The following is a 20,347-nucleotide window of genomic DNA, read 5'->3' as shown; positions in this document are numbered from 1 at the left end:
GCGATATAACCGGCTGACGATTTTTTTTAACTAACATTAATAGCATCTGAACTATCATTTGACAAAGTATGAAACGGGAGGCGATGACAATTTTTTTTTTGTTTTACGTGTTTCGGTGGCTGCCATTCCTCAATCCACCAACGGAGCGGCAGCTATATTAAGAGTCCTTATTCCTACAGACGAGCGTATTTTGTAAAATGCTTCCTTTTTCATTCAAGATTACGACGTAACTATTAGTATTTATTCAAAAACTGATAACGTACTTAAATAATCGTTTCCTAAACTAGGGGCTCCAACAGTTCAAATTTTCATTTTCTCTTTTAAACCTCTTTTTTAATGAGGTTTTTTGGGAGTCTTTTCCAAATTTTGCAGTGAGATGTGGCGTTACGGTTCTCAATTTTGCTATAAACAAGAATCATTTGGTACATGAATGACTACAATTTGATTCAACATATCTCGTACGAGGGGCTGGAATGATAAACAATCGAAGATTCATTTGAAAAAACTGATAAAATACCTTCCGAGTTTTCTTCATTTTTTTGGCGAAAACAGGGTTTTAATATATTTTATTTCCGCAAATTGTACGCATATTTTGCTTTAAAAATAATATTATAGCAAACTGTAACTTTATGTTAACCTATAAAAAAAAAATCGTAACTATGGGGCCTACATTGCCGTAAATTTATATTTTTTTAAACACGTATAAATCACGCAGCAGCGACGCCCCGCTCTCAGTCCGCGCGGAGCGCGCTTAGAGGACGGACCTGTGCTCGATTGTCAGGCATTCGTTGCGATCGTAATCAGCTACGGAGTTCCGAGAAGTGCTATATACTGCGATTAGAAAATCTTAATAAAAGTTCATTTTTTACAGTATGCCTAACAGACTCGCTTATTGATGGATTTTCAGTGTTACTTTTTTTTAAATACTAAGTCGGTGGCAAATAAGCATATGGCCCGCATATGTACGCCTGCAACTCCAGAGGAGTTACATGCGCGTTGCCGACCCTAACCCCCTCCCGCCCCTCGTTGAGCTCTGGCAACCTTACTCACCGGCAGGAACACAACACTATGAGTAAGGTCTAGTGTTATTTGGCTGCGATTTTCTGAAAAACGCATTTTCACTTGAAATTACGTTAGGGTTTGCATTATTATTTTTGACCCGGATGAAGTCCAAGTTCTCATGATGGAGTCAGGAGTTGGTCACCAGAACTCCTAATCTACTAATTATAATCCCATCGTGTTTGGGCTCAAAAGATTTGCCCTGACGAACACCATCGATCTAGATGAGGTCCAGGGTCTCATGATGGAGTCAGGAGTTGGTCACTAGAACTCCTAATCTACTCATTATAATTCCATCGTGTTTGGGCTCAACAGAGTTGCCCTGATGAGCACCTTCAATCTAGATGAGGTCCAGGGTCTCATGATGGAGTCAGGAGCTGGTCACCAGAACTCCTAATCTACTCATCATAACTCCATCGTGTTTGGGTTCAATAGAGTTGCCCTGACGAGCACCATCAATCTAGATGAGGTCCAGGGTCTCATGATGGAGTCAGGAGCTGGTCACCAGAACTCCTAATCTACTCATCATAACTCCATCGTGTTTGGGCTTAATAGATTTGCCCTGATGAACACCATCGATCTAGATGGGGCCCAGGGTCTCATGATGGAGTCAGGAGTTGGTCACCAGAACTCCTAAACTACTCATCATAACCTCATCGTGTTCGGGCTCAATAGATTTGCCCTGACGAGCATCATCAATCTAGATAAAGTCCAGGGTCTCATGATGGAGTCAGGAGTTGGTCACTAGAACTCCTAATCTACTCATTATAATTCCAACGTGTTTGGGCTCAAAAGATTTGCCCTGATGAGCACCATCGATCTAGATGAGGTCCAGGGTCTCATGATGGAGTCAGGAGTTGGTCACCAGAACTCCTACTCTACTCATCATAACTCCATCGTGTTTGGGCTCAATAGAGTTGCCCTGACGAGCACCTTCAATCTAGATGAGGTCCAGGGTCTCATGATGGAGTCAGGAGCTGGTCACGAGAACTCCTAATCTACTCATCATAACTCCATCGTGTTTGGGTTCAATAGAGTTGCCCTGACGAGCACCATCAATCTAGATGAGGTCCAGGGTCTCATGATGGAGTCAGGAGCTGGTTACCAGAACTCCTAATCTACTCATCATAACTCCATCGTGTTTGGGCTCAATAGATTTGCCCTGATGAACACCATCGATCTAGATGAGGCCCAGGGTCTCATGATGGAGTCAGGAGTTGGTCACCAGAACTCCTAATCTACTCATCATAACCTCATAGTGTTCGGGCTCAATAGATTTGCCCTGACGAGCATCATCAATCTAGATAAAGTCCAGGGTCTCATGATGGAGTCAGGAGTTGGTCACTAGAACTCCTAAACTACTCATTATAATTCCAACGTGTTTGGGCTCAAAAGATTTGCCCTGATGAGCACCATCGATCTAGATGAGGTCCAGGGTCTCATGATGGAGTCAGGAGTTGGTCACCAGAACTCCTAATCTACTCATCATAACTCCATCGTGTTTGGGCTCAATATATTTGCCCTGATTAACACCATCGATCTAGATGAGGTCCAGGGTCTCATGATGGAGTCAGGAGTTGGTCACCAGAACTCCTAAACTACTCATCATAACCTCATCGTGTTTGGGCTCAATAGATTTGCCCTGACGAGCATCATCAATCTAGATAAAGTCCAGGGTCTCATGATGGAGTCAGGAGTTGGTCACTAGAACTCCTAATCTACTCATTATAATTCCAACGTGTTTGGGCTCAAAAGATTTGCCCTGACGAGCACCATCGATCTAGATGAGGTCCAGGGTCTCATGATGGAGTCAGGAGTTGGTCACCAGAACTCCTAATCTACTCATCATAACTCCATCGTGTATGGGCTCAATAGAGTTGCCCTGACGAGCACCATCAATCTAGATCAGGTCCAGGGTCTCATGATGGACTCAGGAGTTGATCACCAGAACTCCTAGTCTATTCATCATAACTCCATCGTGTTTGGGCTCAAAAGATTTGCCCTGACGAGTACCATCGATCTAGATTAAGTCGAGGGTCTCATGATGGACTCAGTAGTTGGTCACCAGAACTCCTAATCTATTCATCATAATGGTAATTTGATGGTGCTTGTCGGAGTAAATCTATTGAGCCCAAACACGATGGAGTTATGATAAATAGATTACGAGTTCTGGTGACCAACTCCTGACTCCATCATGAGACCCTGGACTTCATCTAGATCGATGGTACTCATCAGGGCAAATCTTTTGAGCCCAAACACGATGGAATTATAATGAGTAGTTTAGGAGTTCTAGTGACCAACTCCTGACTTCATCATGAGACCCTGAACATCATCTAGATTGATGGTGCTCGTGAGGGCAAATCTATTGAGCCCAAACACGATGGAGTTATGATGAGTAGATTAGGAATTATGGTGACCAACTCCTGACACCATCATGAGACCCTGGACTTCATCTAGATCGATGGTACTCGTCAGGGCAAATCTTTTGAGCCCAAACACGATGGAATTATAATGAGTAGATTAGGAGTTCTAGTGACCAACTCCTGACTCCATCATGAGACCCTGAACATCATCTAGATTGATGGTGCTCGTGAGGGCAAATCTATTGAGCCCAAACACGATGGAGTTATGATGAGTAGATTAGGAATTATGGTGACCAACTCCTGACTCCATCATGAGACCCTGGACTTCATCTAGATCGATGGTACTCGTCAGGGCAAATCTTTTGAGCCCAAACACGATGGAATTATAATGAGTAGATTAGGAGTTCTAGTGACCAACTCCTGACTCCATCATGAGACCCTGGACTTCATCTAGATCGATGGTACTCGTCAGGGCAAATCTTTTGAGCCCAAACACGATGGAATTATAATGAGTAGATTAGGAGTTCTAGTGACCAAATCCTGACTCCATCATGAGACCCTGAACATCATCTAGATTGATGGTGCTCGTGAGGGCAAATCTATTGAGCCCAAACACGATGGAGTTATGATGAGTAGATTAGGAATTATGGTGACCAACTCCTGACTCCATCATGAGACCCTGGACTTCATCTAGATCGATGGTACTCGTCAGGGCAAATCTTTTGAGCCCAAACACGATGGAATTATAATGAGTAGATAAGGAGTTCTGGTGACCAACTCCTGACTCCATCATGAGACCCTGGACTTCATTTAGATCGATGGTACTCGTCAGGGCAAATCTATTGAGCTCGAATACGATGGAATTATAATGAGTAGATTAGGAGTTCTAGTGACCTACTCCTGACTCCATCATGAGACCCTGGACTTCATCTAGATTGATGGTGCTCATCAGGGTAAATCTATTGAGCCCAAACTCGATGGAGTTATGATGAGTAGATTAGGAGTTCTGGGAGTTCTGGTGACCAACTCCTGACTCCGTCATGAGACCCTGGACCTCATCTAGATCGATGGTGTTCGTCAGGGCAAATCTTTTGAGCCCAAGCACGATGGAATTATAATGAGTAGATTAGGAGTTCTGGTGACCAACTCCTGACTCCATCATAAGAACCTGGATGGACTTCATTCGGGTCAAAAATAATAATACAAACCCTAACGTGATTTCAAATAACACTGAAACTCTATAGCACTAATGTGCGCAAACGATTGGCATCTTGACTACGCAGCATGGGTGCGTAGCCACCATGCCAATCGATACGACAACGAAACACTACCTGTCTCTCTCTTGTACTAATATGCACAAACGATTGGCATCTTGGCTGGGCAGCATGGGTGCGTAGCCAACATGCCAAACGTTTACGATACGACAAGGAAACACTATCTGTCTCTCTATCGCACTAATATGCGCAATCGATTGGCTTCTTGGCTAGGTATCATGGGTGCGTAGCCAACATGCCAATCGTTTACGATACGACAACGAAGCACTACTCTCTCTCTATTGCACTAATATACGCAAACGATTGGTATTTTGGCTAGGCAATAAGCAAGTGTGTGGCCAACATGCCAATCGTTTACGATACGACAACGAAACACTATCTGTCTCTCTATCGCACTAATATACTTTATTTATACCTGCAGTCATTTAGTAACTTCTTCATTTTCCATTGGTGTGAAAGAGACAGAATAAAGAGCAAGGGTTATAGTACACTCTGTAGTCTGTACACTTAGTAGTAGTGTACATAAAAAAAAAACTACTGTGCATATACAATAAAATAAAGAGTGCCCATATGATATCATATGACACTAAAATTAATGTTGCTTGAAATTATATTGAAAACTATCAAGATTATTCTAGTCTGCATTGAAACGCGCGTCGCGTTGCCGGCGCTCGCGTACCGAGCGCCAACGCCATCTATCGAGCGTTATTTCGTGAAATCGGAGAACGCTCCAAGGATTAAGGGCTCTTAACCACTACACGAGTTTTCAGCTGGGAGGAGTTTTTAAATGTAAATAGGCTTTGTTTTAATTTTTATTGTAATTTTAATTTTAAGTTAGTTTTAACTTTAATCTAGTTTCATTTTGACATGTAAATTAACTTTATGAATAAATGAGTATGAGTATGAGGCGATTGGTCATAGAAATTGTTCCTGGCTCGCGGTCTATAAGTAGGTAAACGGCCTGAACTGTATCTTGAATCTTGCCATGATCATTTGAACGTTTTGCAGGATACGTGATGGTGCGAAAGCGCGGTGTGTGGGGCCGGCTGTGCGTGGAGAGCTTCGCGGAGGCCGTGCATGAAGCGCACAGCACGCTTCAGCTGCCCGACCTCGGCCGAGCCGTCTGCCGCGCCATGACCTTCCAGTCAGTATCGCTATAGTCTCGCTGCAGCTGCCCGTTTTTTGCCGAGCCGTCTGCCGCGCCATAATCTTTCTCTAATGATACGTTCTGCGAACGCTTCTGGGAATTATAGCTAGCGTGAGTAGCGTGGACTTCTGGCCAGAGGGTATTTCGGTGGTTCCGTGGGAACTCGACGAATCCTACACGCATATATATATATATATATAGTCCTCCTCATCGTTTTCGATGACGGCGACCCCAAATAAACACATTATGGACGTTGTCTAGCATGAGCCCTAATGTGGCTGGCCAGGCCGAACTTGCTCTTAAATACTCTATTGCACGCGTGACAATAAAGTTGGCCAGCTGCGTTGAACGTATACACGTAGGAGGGCTTAGGTCTCTCTTTCCGTAACTGGCGTTTCATGTCTAGGCTAGTGAGGCGGTTATCTTCGAATGTTTTGACACCGTTATGGATGATTAGTAGTTTGGATAGTTCGACACTATTGTGACGCCAAAATGATTTGTAGTGTTTAAGATTATTAAAATTGTATGTGTATGTATGCTTAGTCCGCAAGGTTTATGTGGTCCTTCATTACCTGAAAATACGTGACTTTTGATTTGATAATGTAGGATTGGAAGTAATTTGCGCTTCTCTTCTCGGATTGAATCAACTCTAGAGCAACGTCGATGTGACAGGTCCGTGGGCTACGCGCGCGAGGCCCGCGAGGGGCGCGCGGCGCGCGCGGGGTACTGGGAGGTGCGGCACGAGGCGCGCGCGCGCGACGCGCGGCTCACGTTCCGGCGCGCCGCGTGCGGCCAGCGCCGCGCGCTGCGGGTGCGCTGCGGCGCGCTCGAGTGCGGCGTGCGCCCGCACGCTGACGCCCAGCAGCCCAGGTAAGCGGATGCCGCAGTTTGCACGCACGGTCGACGAACTTTATTTCAGAACCAATTCGCGCCTTATCATTGTGACATTTATATGAGATCCTTAGCGGCATTCATATTGTTCGTCAATGTATAACAAGTGGGTAATTATAACAAGATACCTACGAAATGGTACTGAAATTGAATTCTTCCACTTTACCTTTATTTAGATAGAAATTCATCTTTCGTAGTTGTTCTTTTTGAATGAATGAATGAATATTTTTATTACATGTAACACATGGACACATATTTTCATTAGTAGAACTTACAAACTAAGGGGTTAGTAGGTACAACAAACACTAATTTAAAATAAAACAACACTGATGGGGGAATGCAATCCCTCACAGTGCGACAAGTAGGGACAGTCGACCCTATCCGCTATCATTCGTAGGATGCTGTTGGGACTGCCACGCACCCGCCGCACCAGGGATGCTGCGCGTGAACGCATGGTAGTATAAAAACAGTCCACGCGCGCCGTCACGAACATCCCTGATGCGCTACAGAAACGGGGCAGCCCCATCAGCACCCGGAACGCATTGTTGTACTGGACCCTAAGGGCCCCGTATGCCCGTTGCGTATACTGTGCCCACAAATTGCAAGTGTAGAGGGAAGTGCAAAATGCCCTAAATAGTGTGACTTTAACCTCTTTTGAGCACCTTGCAAATCTGCGGGCGATCATATTCGCCCGGACCGACAGGGCCCTTCGTTCCCTCTCCATATTCAGGTCGTCCTTGAGGTCGGTCGCGAGAACATGGCCTAGGTACTTAAAATGGTCCACTCTATCTATGGGGGTACCATTGAGGCAAATAGCAGGAATATCCATTGTCTTCTTGCGACCGCACTCAAACACCATGAACTGACTCTTGGTTGCGTTATATTTAAGACCATGATTTGAGACATACGTTTCGCAAATTCGCAACAGTTTACGCAGCCCACACACCGACGCGCTCAGCAGCACCATGTCGTCCGCATAGCTTATGTTGTTGACACAAACTCCATCCACATGACAGCCGACATGGGTTCTACTGAGCGCCTCGATTAGTCCATTAACATACAGGTTGAAGAGCATAGGTGAAGTCAACCCCCCCTGTCTCACCCCGCACTCCAACCTGTACTCATCAGATAGCACGTCTGCCCATCTAACGCAGTTGACCTGGTTTCCATACCAATACTTAAATATTCTAATGGTTTCCTGCGGTACACTGGTATTCTCCAGCTTCTTCCACAGTATATCATAGGAAACCAGGTCAAAAGCCTTAGACAGGTCAAGGAAACAGGCCACCACCGGGGTTTTACTTTTGGCATAATACCTGACAGTGTGCTTAAGACATAGGATCGCAGACTCAGTAGATAACTGTGGTCGGAAACCTAGTTGGTTATCATGCAGTTTCACATGGCTATTTAACTGGGAGTTAAGCACACTATCAAGTATTTTTGCCATGACTGTTGCCAACGAAATGGGTCTGTAGTTACTCCTATCTGCCAGGTCTCCGGTCAGGTTTTTGACATTAAATTTTACTTTTTCCCTAGTTTTAATAAATAACCTGAAATAAACCTAGGTATTTACTAAAAAAAATCCCTAAATGATGATCTTTATCAAACGATTCATAATAGCTATCCTTAGTTTAAAGAAACTTTTTATGATAATGAAAACGTTCTATGATAATATTTTTTCAATATAACAATTAAATTTTGAATTAAACTTTCCTATTTGTTTACACTGATTTTTGTTTTGTTTTTTTTTTACACTGGTTTGAATTACCAAGTTTCTCTCAGGCGATAACTTGTAAAGCGGTTATACGGTTTAGAGAGATGTGGGTTACCTTGATATCTCGAAAGTGTCAGCTGCCAGTTCCTTAAAGGTTTCAAGAACTGTAGCCAATATAGCCACATATACACCGTGTTTTTATTGAATTTCGTTAACTTCGGGGTATCGGTAAGTACGTTTAAAGAAACTAAATGGCATAGTTAATTTTCAAAAAAAAAAAAAATTGTTTTGTTTTTTTTTTACTATTTTTATTTTTATAAAAAGTAACTATAGTTGGTCAAACCAATTTGTCAGTTAATAAGAACAAAAAAAACTATACTCGTCCTTTTTTTTGGGTGCTAGTACTAATGTAAAACAAAGATAGTATGATTCTCTCTGTCTATGTTGACATGAGATCGTCCTTTGACAAACTATAAATGTTGCATATAGCGTTGTTGTAACACGGGCATTACATTTAACTCAACCAAACAATGGAAAACTGTGTCATATCAATGTCATTTCGAACGTCGATCGTCCGAGATAGTACTACGTTTAGTAGCAAATGTATGAACTCGCACTAAACACTAATCAATAAGTAAACAGGCCCTAAGGCAAGTGTACACGCTCGTAAGGGCCTCATAAGATAAAAATTAATGATTGATTATCTCCGAAATGGATTTAATTAGAATATCGGTGTCTTTGAGAAAGTTACTTAATGCACCCTCGAAATTAACGCAAATCAAAAAAAACACGGTGTATACATTGTCCAAAAATGGCAGTAAGCAGCAGATAAATAAATATTCAGCGACAATCTTACTCAGATCGACCTAGACCTAAACTAAGTAAAGCTTGTACTATGGGTACTTACTAGGCGACGATATACATATGTACACATAGATAATGACATACTTATATACATAGAAAACACCCATGACTCAGAAGCAAATATCATCATACAAATAAATGTCCTTACCGGGATTCGATCCCGGGACCATCGGCTTCATAGGCAGAATCACTACCCACTAGGTCAAACCGGTCGTTCCAGATGAGAAAACATTCCCCTCTGTTCCCTTGGGACCGGGGTGGAAACAAATAGGAACAAGTTATAATTTGTAGTAACAGTCGCGTGCGTTGGGGCAGGGTGGTGGGCGGCGGCGGCGCGGCGGCGGGCGCGTGGCCGTGGCAGGCCGCGCTCTACCGCGACGGCGACTTCCAGTGCGGCGCCACGCTCATCACCGCCGAGTGGCTGCTCTCCGCCAGCCACTGCTTCTATCAGTGAGTTGCACTTTATCCTGTGCGTCACCTGTGACAGTGATGTGATTGTAGCCTGTCACCGTACTCGGACCACATGAACTAAGTATGATTTCATATAGCGAATGTTAGTCACTTCCTCCTATGTTACACATTTATTTATTTAACGTTTGTTGCACAAATACAGAAATAATGTATAAATGGCGGACTGGGTGGTATTCTCTATCAGTCAACCATGTGTGTTTGAAAATTTTCACAAATTTCAAATTTTAGAGTAAGTTCAGGCTACCTATAAAGAGGCAATTAAGAGTCCGCAGCAAACTGCCGAATTTCGCCTTCCCATACAAACGGAGTTTCGTTCTCATTTTAAACCTAGGTACGTGTTGGATTGTGATTAGTTTATATTGCTCCAGCTTATAAGCGCCGGTCGCGCGCGCTCACGCACTGCTCAACTCCCTGCTCGAGGCGCAGCCACAGTGCGATTTGTTTGTGAGTGCGATGGGGCGAGTGATAATGGAATGCAAGAGGATATTAGAAAGAGAGATGCCTGAGAGTACTATACCGTTATGAATTCCTGTGTCTTAGCTGCTCATGTGTTATTGCTTTATAATGTTAATGCTTTATGTTGTAAATGTATTCCAATATGTGCCGCTTTGGCATTAGCTGTAAGGTGCAATTTGTTATTTGAAATAAATAAATAATAATAATAAATAATAATAAAACAAACGAAATAGACTAAAAACAATGTTTTGTATGAAACGCTTTAATAACACATAAACTAATTACAGGCATAGATAGATACATCTTATTCTATTGTAAGTACACAGTTTTAGAGCAATCTGACTAGTCGTATTCAGTGCCGGATTAACCATTAAGCAAAATAAGCACTTGCTTAGGGCACCACGTCTAGGGGGGGCACCAAAATCGTAGGGAAAAAAACGCACAGGCTGCATCAGCATCGCAGTCGTAGTGTAGTACTTATGTACACGAAACTTTTTGATACGTGTGTACCCATCTAATAACGAAGGGTCGTAAGAGAGTGAGAACACGTAAGCACATCTCCAAACTTACGCGGAGGCCCTCAAAGCTCATGGCCAAAAAATCTTACCGTCGGGCTTGTGGCCAACCGATTTTCTCGACGTAGATTACCGATTTTGTAGCGAATTTTGCTCTCTTGCACGCCAGATGTGTCGGCCAGGCCGAGTTTCTGCAGAGCCGTGATCCTGCGATCTAATTGTCAAAGTGTTACAAAAGGCCCCGCGAAGGCCGAAAACCAAAAGTATCTTATCAAGTTGCGCTTTCGAGTAAAGCCAAAGGCCGAGCAGTAGGAGAACCGTGATTACATAGGTTCAATTTCAAGCCACTCTTTTGCAGTTCGGCATTAAGTCTTATGCGACGCTAGGCCTTCTACTTTATGCAAACTGCCTCACTTTCACTTGGCCATGGATCCAAATCCAAGTCCTCTCTCGCAGCAGGGCCTTCTGCCTTGCTCACACTTCGCCATTGGTTGTATTGTATGATAACGCGCCGCGATCGGACGCTCCGGACGTCCAGCCATTCACACCTAGCCATTGGTCAAATTCAAGGCTGGCTTTCTTCCAGCTCGACCTTTGGCCTATCCGTAAGCGCCGATCGAACGCTCCGCGCGTTCAGCCTTATGGAAAGCTCAGCCTTTGCTTTTAAAAACACTGATTTTTATACTTTCGCGATTTAGGGTTTGATGAAAAAAAAATTTTTTTTTATAATTTTATGACGCATTAAAAAAAACTACTTACTAGATCTCGTTCAAACCAATTTTCGGTGGAAGTTTGCATGGTAATGTATATCATATATATTTTTTAGATTTTTCATTCCGTTATTTTAGAAGTTACAGGGGGGGGGGGGGCACACATTTTTTCACTTTGGAAGTGTCTCTCGCGCAAACTATTCAGTTTAGGAAAAAATGATATTAGAAACCTAAATATCATTTTTGAAGACCTATCCATAGATACCCCACACATATGAGTTTTAAAAAAAAAAATTTTTTTTTTAATTTTTATGACGTATTAAAAAAAAAACTACTTACTAGATCTCGTTCAAACCAATTTTTCCAACGGACGTACTGTTTTCGATTTACAAGCAAAAAAACCGAAAAAGAGGAAACATTTATGCACACCTCCTGGAATGGAGCAAACTCGGATTATACGCATTTTTAGGACTAAATTCGAAAAAATCTAATTTTATTGGCCTAATTGTGACACATTATTATTTAAGAAAACGGGACTTAATCGCATTTAATTAAGTTCTAAAATTACCTCTAACGTCAAGATAATGATGTCGATTTTATCCCGTCTTCTCCGAGACCACGGGGACAACGTCCTTGAAACGTCAACGACAAGAACCAATGGCCAATGGCTAAGCCCCTACTGAAGGCCTTTGCCCTCACACGAATGAGCTTCGCAAGAAAGCTCTAGAGGTTGCAAAACCCTGTGCGGAGTACGGCCTGTCTTACGTCCTCGCTTACAGAGTAGGTAAGTGCTTTGCATAAGGCCGGAGGCCAAGTCAACTAATATTTGGAACATTGCTGCGTTTGAAAATTCTATTCTCAGCAGTAATGCGGCAATAAACGTCACTCAATTTACTAAGAAAATTCAATGTAATCCTGATGAGGGGGCACCATGGTCTAGAAATGCTTAGGGCATCAAAATATCTTAATCCGGCACTGGTCGTATTAAAATGAAAGTGTAACTACGTCTGTATGGAGAACCGAGCTTGCTGCGGACTCTTAACCACAAATCAATTCATTCTACTGTCGCCCCTTGCTTCAATAACAGCTACAGCTATAAGCGCTTCGAGTTCTACGTATTTCGAATAAGTTTTTTTTTATACCACGTCGGTGGCAAACAAGCATACGGCCCGCCTGATGGTAAGCAGTCACCGTAGCCTATGGACGCCTGCAACTCCAGAGGTGCTACATGCGCGTTACCGACTCTTTAAAAACCTGTACACTCCTTTTTTGAAGAACCCCATACTGTATACCCTCGGGAAAACCTCGGCAGGGAGCTCATTCCACAGCCGGAGCGTCCGCAGGAGGAAATTCCTCTTAAACCGCACAGTGCGCGACCATTTAGGCTCTAGGGTATGAGGATGAACACCCTGCCGACGGCGAGCGGTGCGGTGATAGAAAGTGGCCGTTCGCATCATGTCAAACAATTCTTCAGAGCACCGCCCATTGTACAAGCGGTAGAACACACACAAGGAGGCAAAGTCTCTCCTTTGACTTAATGGTTCAATGCCGCTTGTGAGTTTGGGATCGTCGACGATTCGATCTTGTACCTACACTTTGATAGCGTACAGCGTCAGTGTATAGTATGGTAAGACAATAATTATATCGATGGTGACGTCGAACACAGCGTAAGGTGTGTTTACTTAATGTACAATCGGTAATTGCAGAGCGACGGAGGCACACTGGGTGGCGCGACTAGGCGCGCTGCGGCGCGGCGCGTGGCCGCGCGGGCCGTGGGAGCAGGCGGCGCGCGTGCGCAGCGTGGTGCTGCACCCGCGCTACGCGGCGCGCGGCTTCCGCAACGACATCGCGCTGCTGCGCGTGGCGCGCCTGGCGCTGCACGCGCGCCTGCGCCCCGCCTGCCTGCCGCCGCCGCGCGCGCCGCCGCCCGCGCTGCACTGCACCGTGCTCGGCTGGGGGCAGCTCTACGAGCACGAGCGCGTCTTCCGTGAGTCACCAGCACATATACCCGCCACACTAACGAATAATAATATCACTACTGACGCCTTGACAATAGACGCGTGTTCAGATATTTGTAAACACCTTGCCCGGCCCTATACACCTGATGGCGACTCTGCCTAGAACATACATCGAGTGCCAATAATAAAACAGATTAAATTGGTAACGCAGCTTGGGTGTAATTTTGGGTACCTATACAATGTGATAGACAAATAAACTAGCCCCCTTATTCATAAACGTCTACGAAAGTTGACAAGCCGCTAATAATCGGTTGTCCCTTTCCGACGTATTGCCCGTATTGGTATGATGGAAAGGGACAAACAATTATTAGCGGCTTGTCAACTTTAGTAGACGGTTATGAATAAGGGGGTTATATAGGCAGGGTCAAATTTATATCTGAAAATTCGAAAAGCACCTTAATAGGTGTTAGTACGGTATAGGTATGAGCTTTGATAAAAGTAGTAGCTGACGTACGAATTTATTCATAATTTGTCCACCCAATATCGCAGCTCACTATACAAGAAGTATTACCCGAAAAGAAAAGACTGCCTACAAAAAGAAGAACTGCTTACAAAAAGAGTTAACATCCCATCAAAATTATTACATGTGAAAAGACGCAAGTAATAAACTAAGTCAGTTTTATTTTACTCATTACTGGGGGTGTCCGTCCACAGAACACGATTTCCAACGGCTTGCCTATTTTTAAACCGTATCGATAACACGGCTACATAATCAAGAGCTTATTTACAATGTGTTTAGTCCCGCCAACCATAGGTCAAAATTCAGTGGTTTTCGAGTTATTCGAGTTTTTAGTTTTTTTCGAAAAACCACCATCTTCCGACCTAGGAATGGCAATAGTAAAAAAGTACATGCATTAGGATGGTCAATTTTTGTTTTTCTTGTAGCCAGTATACAAAGGATTAAACAAAAAATATTATTATAGAATATAGCCTATATAACAATTCAAATTAATATGTGTAGCGCCTAATTGAGATGGTTGATGAGAAATTAGGTAGGTATTTTATTATTGCTGACTGAACAAATAAAAAATAATAACAAGGCACATCAAATTCACAGTCGCTTTATTTATGACATAGAAACTTTACTGTAATTTCGATACATGGCTCATCGGCCCATTAGCTCAGTTGGTTAGAGCGTCGTGCTAATAACGCGAAGGTCGCGGGTTCGATCCCCTCATGGGCCATTTCTATTTTTATATTTTTTCATTTCCAATAGACATACTGTACAATTGACTACATTATTTTTTTAAGTAGGTAGTAAGTAATGTTATGTATCGAAAAAAATATTAGACATTTTTTTTCGATACAATACTTGTTCTTTTATTTCACAAGTACCCAGCGAATTCCAGGGTCGTTAGTGTATTATGCCTACTACGAAATTTATAACATTATATGACAACCGGACATAATTCAAATTTTATGCTTATAATATGTTATTCACCTTATACAGCCATATGCAAAATATCGGTAATTTGTTACATATTTACCGGTAATTTATAAACGTTTTTTACCGGTTTGCATTTCCTATATCAAGGTGCTCAAACATTCATTCATTTCATTTTTGAAAAATCATACCGTACCGCTTTTTTAGATAACAATACGGTTGCCAAAAATTTAATAGCAATTTTGAGGATTTTCTCTGGGGACTTCAGCTATTTTAATCCTGATTTTTTGACTTTCGCTCGATAGAAAAGAAATCACGAACATAGGTCTAAAAAGCATTTTAAAAAATTGTAACTATTTATGCACAAAAGACTTTATTTAAATGTTTGTGAACTCCTTCTCCCATATATCTGATGTTAACTATACGAATATAAATCGGTGCGTAATGCCTATCTACCATCTACATACCTATCTACCACATTCAAATTACGTATTGAAAATTAATAATATTTATAATTACGTGCTGGTTCTTTTACCGTAATCACTAATCTATAACATGAACACATACGAGTACATGCCTGCAGTATATTATATTACTTATTCATATATAGGTTTTAGCACTGCTACAGATATAATATGCGGGTCGAAATGAGCAGAAATCCGGCACGTTTTTCATCCCGACACGTCGTTGGCGTTGGTGCTGGCGTATAAAAGGCGAATTACTTATTAATTTATTACCCCATTTGTACTCTGTCTACAAATGAAAATCGACGGATATATCTTTCTGTGCTTTCTATAGGCTCGTTTATTATCCATTATGTCTGCAACGTTCACTTGATAAACCCTAGCCTAGCTAGGTGTATGGTTTGGCTCTTGTAGAATTATGGTTGTTAAAATCGCATACCTAAGCAATAAATAGGTTACCACCACAGTTTAACTTTGATTACTATTACGCTGCACAAATTTCTTCAATGATGTATAATAACTAAGTAGTAGGCGTTATCATGAAGCCTTCGACCATGAATAAACACAATTGAACTTCACTTACAGGTAAGTTCGTTTAATTTCTAATTGTTGCGTGCTTTTGTTTGAAGAAAAAGTATCCCCCATTGGTGATTGTTAATTTATTCCCTGAAAAAGGTTATTCTAGAGCTCATTTATAATGATTTATGCTCAGTTAGCCAGGGGTCTTAATTCAATGGTTTTAATGCTATTTGAGGATCAAGGGCCTGGCCACATGTCAGAAATACACGGTGCATGGTGTACACATTTACGGTGCCGCCCGTGGAGGTTTGCGGTGCCGCTGCGCCTGCTACGGCGTCGTGCCACAGAGATCATGATCAATTTAGTACTTACACCTTACATGGCAAATGTTATCCGATTCGCACGTCGCTCGCTTCGACGTGCGAGCGGGATGTCGCTATAATACGCGCATAGCGTTGTCTCGCTTAAACATCGGAGCGACGTGCGAATCGGATCTAGTGTGCCATGCGCCTTAACTTACTGACATGTGGCCAGGCCCTAAAATTTCTACGAAAATATCCGTTCAAAATGATGATGAAGAATAAATTAAGTACTTACCCCCGTCTTCCGTCTCCGACGTATTGGTATGATGGAAAGGGACAAACGATTATTAGGGGCATCGTAACTTTAGTAGACGTTTATGAATAAGGGTGTTACTGATTACATAATGTCGAGTTTTGGTATAAAAGTTTTGTAATATGTGAAAATGTTGTTCCAGCGGACACCCTACAGGAGGTGGAGCTGCCCGTGATCTCGACGGCGGAGTGCCGGCGGCGCACGGCCGCGCTGCCGCTGTACCGCGTGACGGACGACATGTTCTGCGCGGGCTACGAGCGCGGCGGCCGCGACGCCTGCCTCGGCGACTCCGGCGGCCCGCTCATGTGCCAGGTAACCTTGGCAACCACTCCTTTATGTACAGCTATGGGTACATACATCAAAATATACTTAGGTACCAGCTACGAACCCTGCGATAGTTAGCTTACTATTTAACTAATGATAGTAGGTGATGGTCTTACCTTACTTAGGACGTTACCCCACGTTGGGCGCCTGTGGTGAATATTAGATACAGAATTTCAATTTTAGAATTATTTACCGTCTTTTATGGCATCGCGCTTCTGTCGCATTCGAAAGTGTAAAGAAAGTTGAATTGTAACGTTCCGAAACACGCGAAGTTATTTATCTACCTACATGTAATTCTGTTATTATTGTTAGTAAATGTTATTTGTGGTGCAGTAAAGAATATTTTCTCAAACTTGCTATGAAATGATGACATGACTTACGTCAAATTAGGTCCGGAAATACTACATATCAGGAGCGATGAGTGAAAATGATATGTAAAGGAATTTCATACTGCCTTACACACTTTGTTTTTAACATCAAATTGTGACACAACGTCTTGGCATCCAACCATCAACTAGCTTCCAAAGAGCATATAATCACTACGTTCTACTAGCTTCAGTAAGCTTGGTAGTTGGTACGGTGACTTGTTGTGCATATTCGTTGCTAAGCAACGGCGGTGGCGCATCGCGCAGGCGCGCGGACTTACGCGCGTGAGGTACACCGCCGCTGGTAGAGTGGCGAGCCGAGTAGGTCGCCACAAAACAAATTGACTACAATTTTTTGTTTTAATTGCAATTTTGAGAAAAGCACTATACATATCTCGGCGAGAAACGGGGTTGCCGGCCTCTATAGTAATGTACTATTACTTACTTACACGGTTGTTTAGTCAGCAGTTGCCGAAACAGACCATCAACTTTAAATACCACGGACCGCTTTATATCTAATTCAAATTTTTGAGAAAACTGCCATATAAGTAGGTTAAATTATTACTTTCCAAATTCCCACCGCTCCGCTTTGTCAAAAGGACGGATGAAAATCTCAATATAGAGGTTTATTTGTATCCGGGTCGGGTATTACGGAATTTTAAAAAGTTGAAAACAACCAGGTATAGGTACGTAAGGCCTGTACCGAAAAAAGAACTGTAGATAATTAAATTTCAAGTCGCTGTAATTTTGTTTCTAAGCAAGATGACTACTGCATTCTTACCGCGATAAAAAGTTTTACTATTATATTATATATTTCAATATAAATAATTCTGGTTTAACGCTGTTCAACTTTACACCAGTAAATAGAATAGATCACTGAAAATTGTTTTTTTTTTTCGAATAGCAAGATAATTTGCAACATCCTACATGCCTGATTTCGAAACAATTAAAATTACCTTGAAGTTTCGTGCATTTTAAAATAAATAACTAATTTAGTATGTTGTCTCTTGAACAGAGGCCGCGAAGCGGCTGATCTGTAGGAACAAGTGACCCTGGGCCCATCACAAAGATTGCTAATAGAAATTGCGAAAACGAAGCATACCTGTCATAATTATCGTAAAAACTGGGGTAGGTACATATGCGGCTAAAATAAAACGAACGACGATAAAAGTCAGTTCAGTTCTTCGTACGAAGGTAATAACTAAAGTTACTTACAGAAAATGTGTGTTACTTAATTCTAGCCCAAGTCGAAAATCATACAATTTCCTTCGTACAAAAATCGCATTTGGTAGTTGACATAGAATAGAGTAAGAGCTCCAAACGTCTTGCTGTGCCGTTCTCTCAACTATGATTGGACTAAAATTAAAAGTGTATTAAAATAGAAGAATGAAAACGCTAAAAAACATTAACAAAAGTCCAGCAGGTGACGGGCAAATGCAGGCATATATGAAAAACGGGTCCGTAAAAAGCTGCCACTGAATGCGCTAGGAAGAAGCTGCCTATCACTCCTACAAAAACGGACAAACATCTAAATTAGAAGTCGCTTTTTATTGTAGTTATTCTAAAAACCTTAAGTCTGTTCTCAATCGCATTAGTTTTTATCATTTGAAGTTTACAGTTTTTTTCGGTACAAAGGAGACTTTCCATTTAAATTAAAATAACCTTGAAACATTTTATTATCAACCAAGTTTATTTCCAGCTACAAGGATAAAACTCTCGTTTAACTTAACCAATTAAAGTGCAGGCTAATTCGACAGATGTTCCCAAAAAAGTAATCTAAACGAAGTCGCAAAATATATGTTATTTAATTGCCAGTGAGCCGATTGAGGGCTCGGGAGCCGTAAAATTTATAATAAGGAAAACGAATTCCAATTTTCTCCGTTTAAGGGCGAAGTTTTTGATAGCGCATATTATTATTATAATGACAAAAGCAAACTTATTTATTTCTTTCCCAACTCCGTCAATTTGAATATGAATAGGCACGTACAGAGATATTTGATATGTTGATTAATCATTGTGGGAAGTTTAACAGCGGAACTAGACGGCATCGCTCGGGTATTGTATTGTAGGATGGGTATTTCGCGGAAAATTGATACCTATTGAACTGTGAAAGTAGGCGCGTCTGGCAAAACTGTTTCATTATAATTGATTCCACCGTGTATTGTAGAGTTAGACCAAGATAAGTTGGCAGCGATTTTGATAGCCCAGACGGTGTAAGTGTCAAGTAAACGTCATAAATTTATAAAAGTTGGACGTTTAAAATAACTCGTGCACCGTCTGGGTTATAAAAATCACTGCCAACTTATCTTGGTTTGACTCTATACGTCTAATACAACTCGGTAGATGTTTCAGATGAGAAATTTAAAACTGCTCGTACATTTCAGGAAGCGGATAACAAATGGTACATCTACGGCGTGACGAGCAACGGGTACGGGTGCGCGCGCGCCAACCGGCCCGGCGTGTACACGAAGGTGTCGCACTACATCGACTGGATCGACGGCGTCATCGCGGCGCACGCGCTCAACGACTCCGCCGCCGACCCCTCGTACTACGACTTGGAAGCGGCCGAGGACAGGCCGGCCGCGCGGCCGGACACGTGCCGCGGCCACCGCTGCCCGCTCGGCGAGTGCCTGCCGCCGTCCAGCGTGTGCAACGGCTTCCTCGAGTGCTCGGACGGCAGCGACGAGTGGCGCTGCGCCGGCTCCGGCCTGCGCTCCGGCGCGCTCGATCCCGACTGACACGGGATTAGAGCGATCTAGCTACTTATAAGCCAGTACTATGTAGTTACTTTCTTAAATGCGACTGATATGTTAATTAGATGTACTTAAGTAAACGTAGTGTACGATTTAAAAAATGTCAATTAGGTTTAAATTGTAAAGACCCCGATTACTTTTCGACTAAGTTCAGTCCGTGCTTCCCGTCTCAAACCTCTGCTGATATCTTTGACTATGCCATATTTATTTAGAACGCGGGTACGCTTTGTAAATATAGATATTAGCATCAATTAGTACCCGAACTGTTGTTTTGTTAACCACTTCGTGACAGCTTGAATTTAAAACTATTTATTTGAAATTCATGGATGACCTTTTCCGTTTGAATTACGTTACCATTCAAATGGACGATGTAAACCATGATTGGAATAAAAATCTATTGATTGAAAACACTATACTTTTTGTTTTATTTGGTTTCAGGGT

General features: G+C 42.4%; 1 protein-coding gene and 1 non-coding gene across 3 annotated transcripts in view; both read left to right on the top strand.

The window, feature by feature from the left end:
* LOC133519100 (uncharacterized) overlaps positions 1 to 20,319 on the top strand; it is a 93,665-nt gene extending 73,346 nt beyond the window's left edge. The window contains exons 8-13 of one of the 2 annotated variants that reach the window (XM_061853017.1): positions 5,705 to 5,840; positions 6,516 to 6,713; positions 9,604 to 9,762; positions 13,171 to 13,451; positions 16,607 to 16,776; positions 19,538 to 20,319. In XM_061853017.1, coding sequence (XP_061709001.1) covers positions 5,705 to 5,840; positions 6,516 to 6,713; positions 9,604 to 9,762; positions 13,171 to 13,451; positions 16,607 to 16,776; positions 19,538 to 19,891 — 1,298 coding nt within the window. In that variant the 3' untranslated portion in view covers positions 19,892 to 20,319. The remainder of the gene's footprint in view (positions 1 to 5,704; positions 5,841 to 6,515; positions 6,714 to 9,603; positions 9,763 to 13,170; positions 13,452 to 16,606; positions 16,777 to 19,537) is intronic. The other variant, XM_061853018.1, reaches the window with a different exon arrangement.
* Positions 14,593 to 14,666, top strand: Trnai-aau (transfer RNA isoleucine (anticodon AAU)). The gene has a single exon. It is a non-coding gene; the product is annotated as a tRNA-Ile (tRNA).
* Positions 20,320 to 20,347: the final 28 nt, after the last annotated feature.

This window comes from Cydia pomonella, chromosome 6 (assembly GCF_033807575.1).
Source record: "Cydia pomonella isolate Wapato2018A chromosome 6, ilCydPomo1, whole genome shotgun sequence".
NCBI lineage: Eukaryota > Metazoa > Arthropoda > Insecta > Lepidoptera > Tortricidae > Cydia > Cydia pomonella.
The sequence above is the reverse complement of the archived record's forward strand: the minus strand, read 5'-3'. Positions and strand labels throughout refer to the sequence as shown.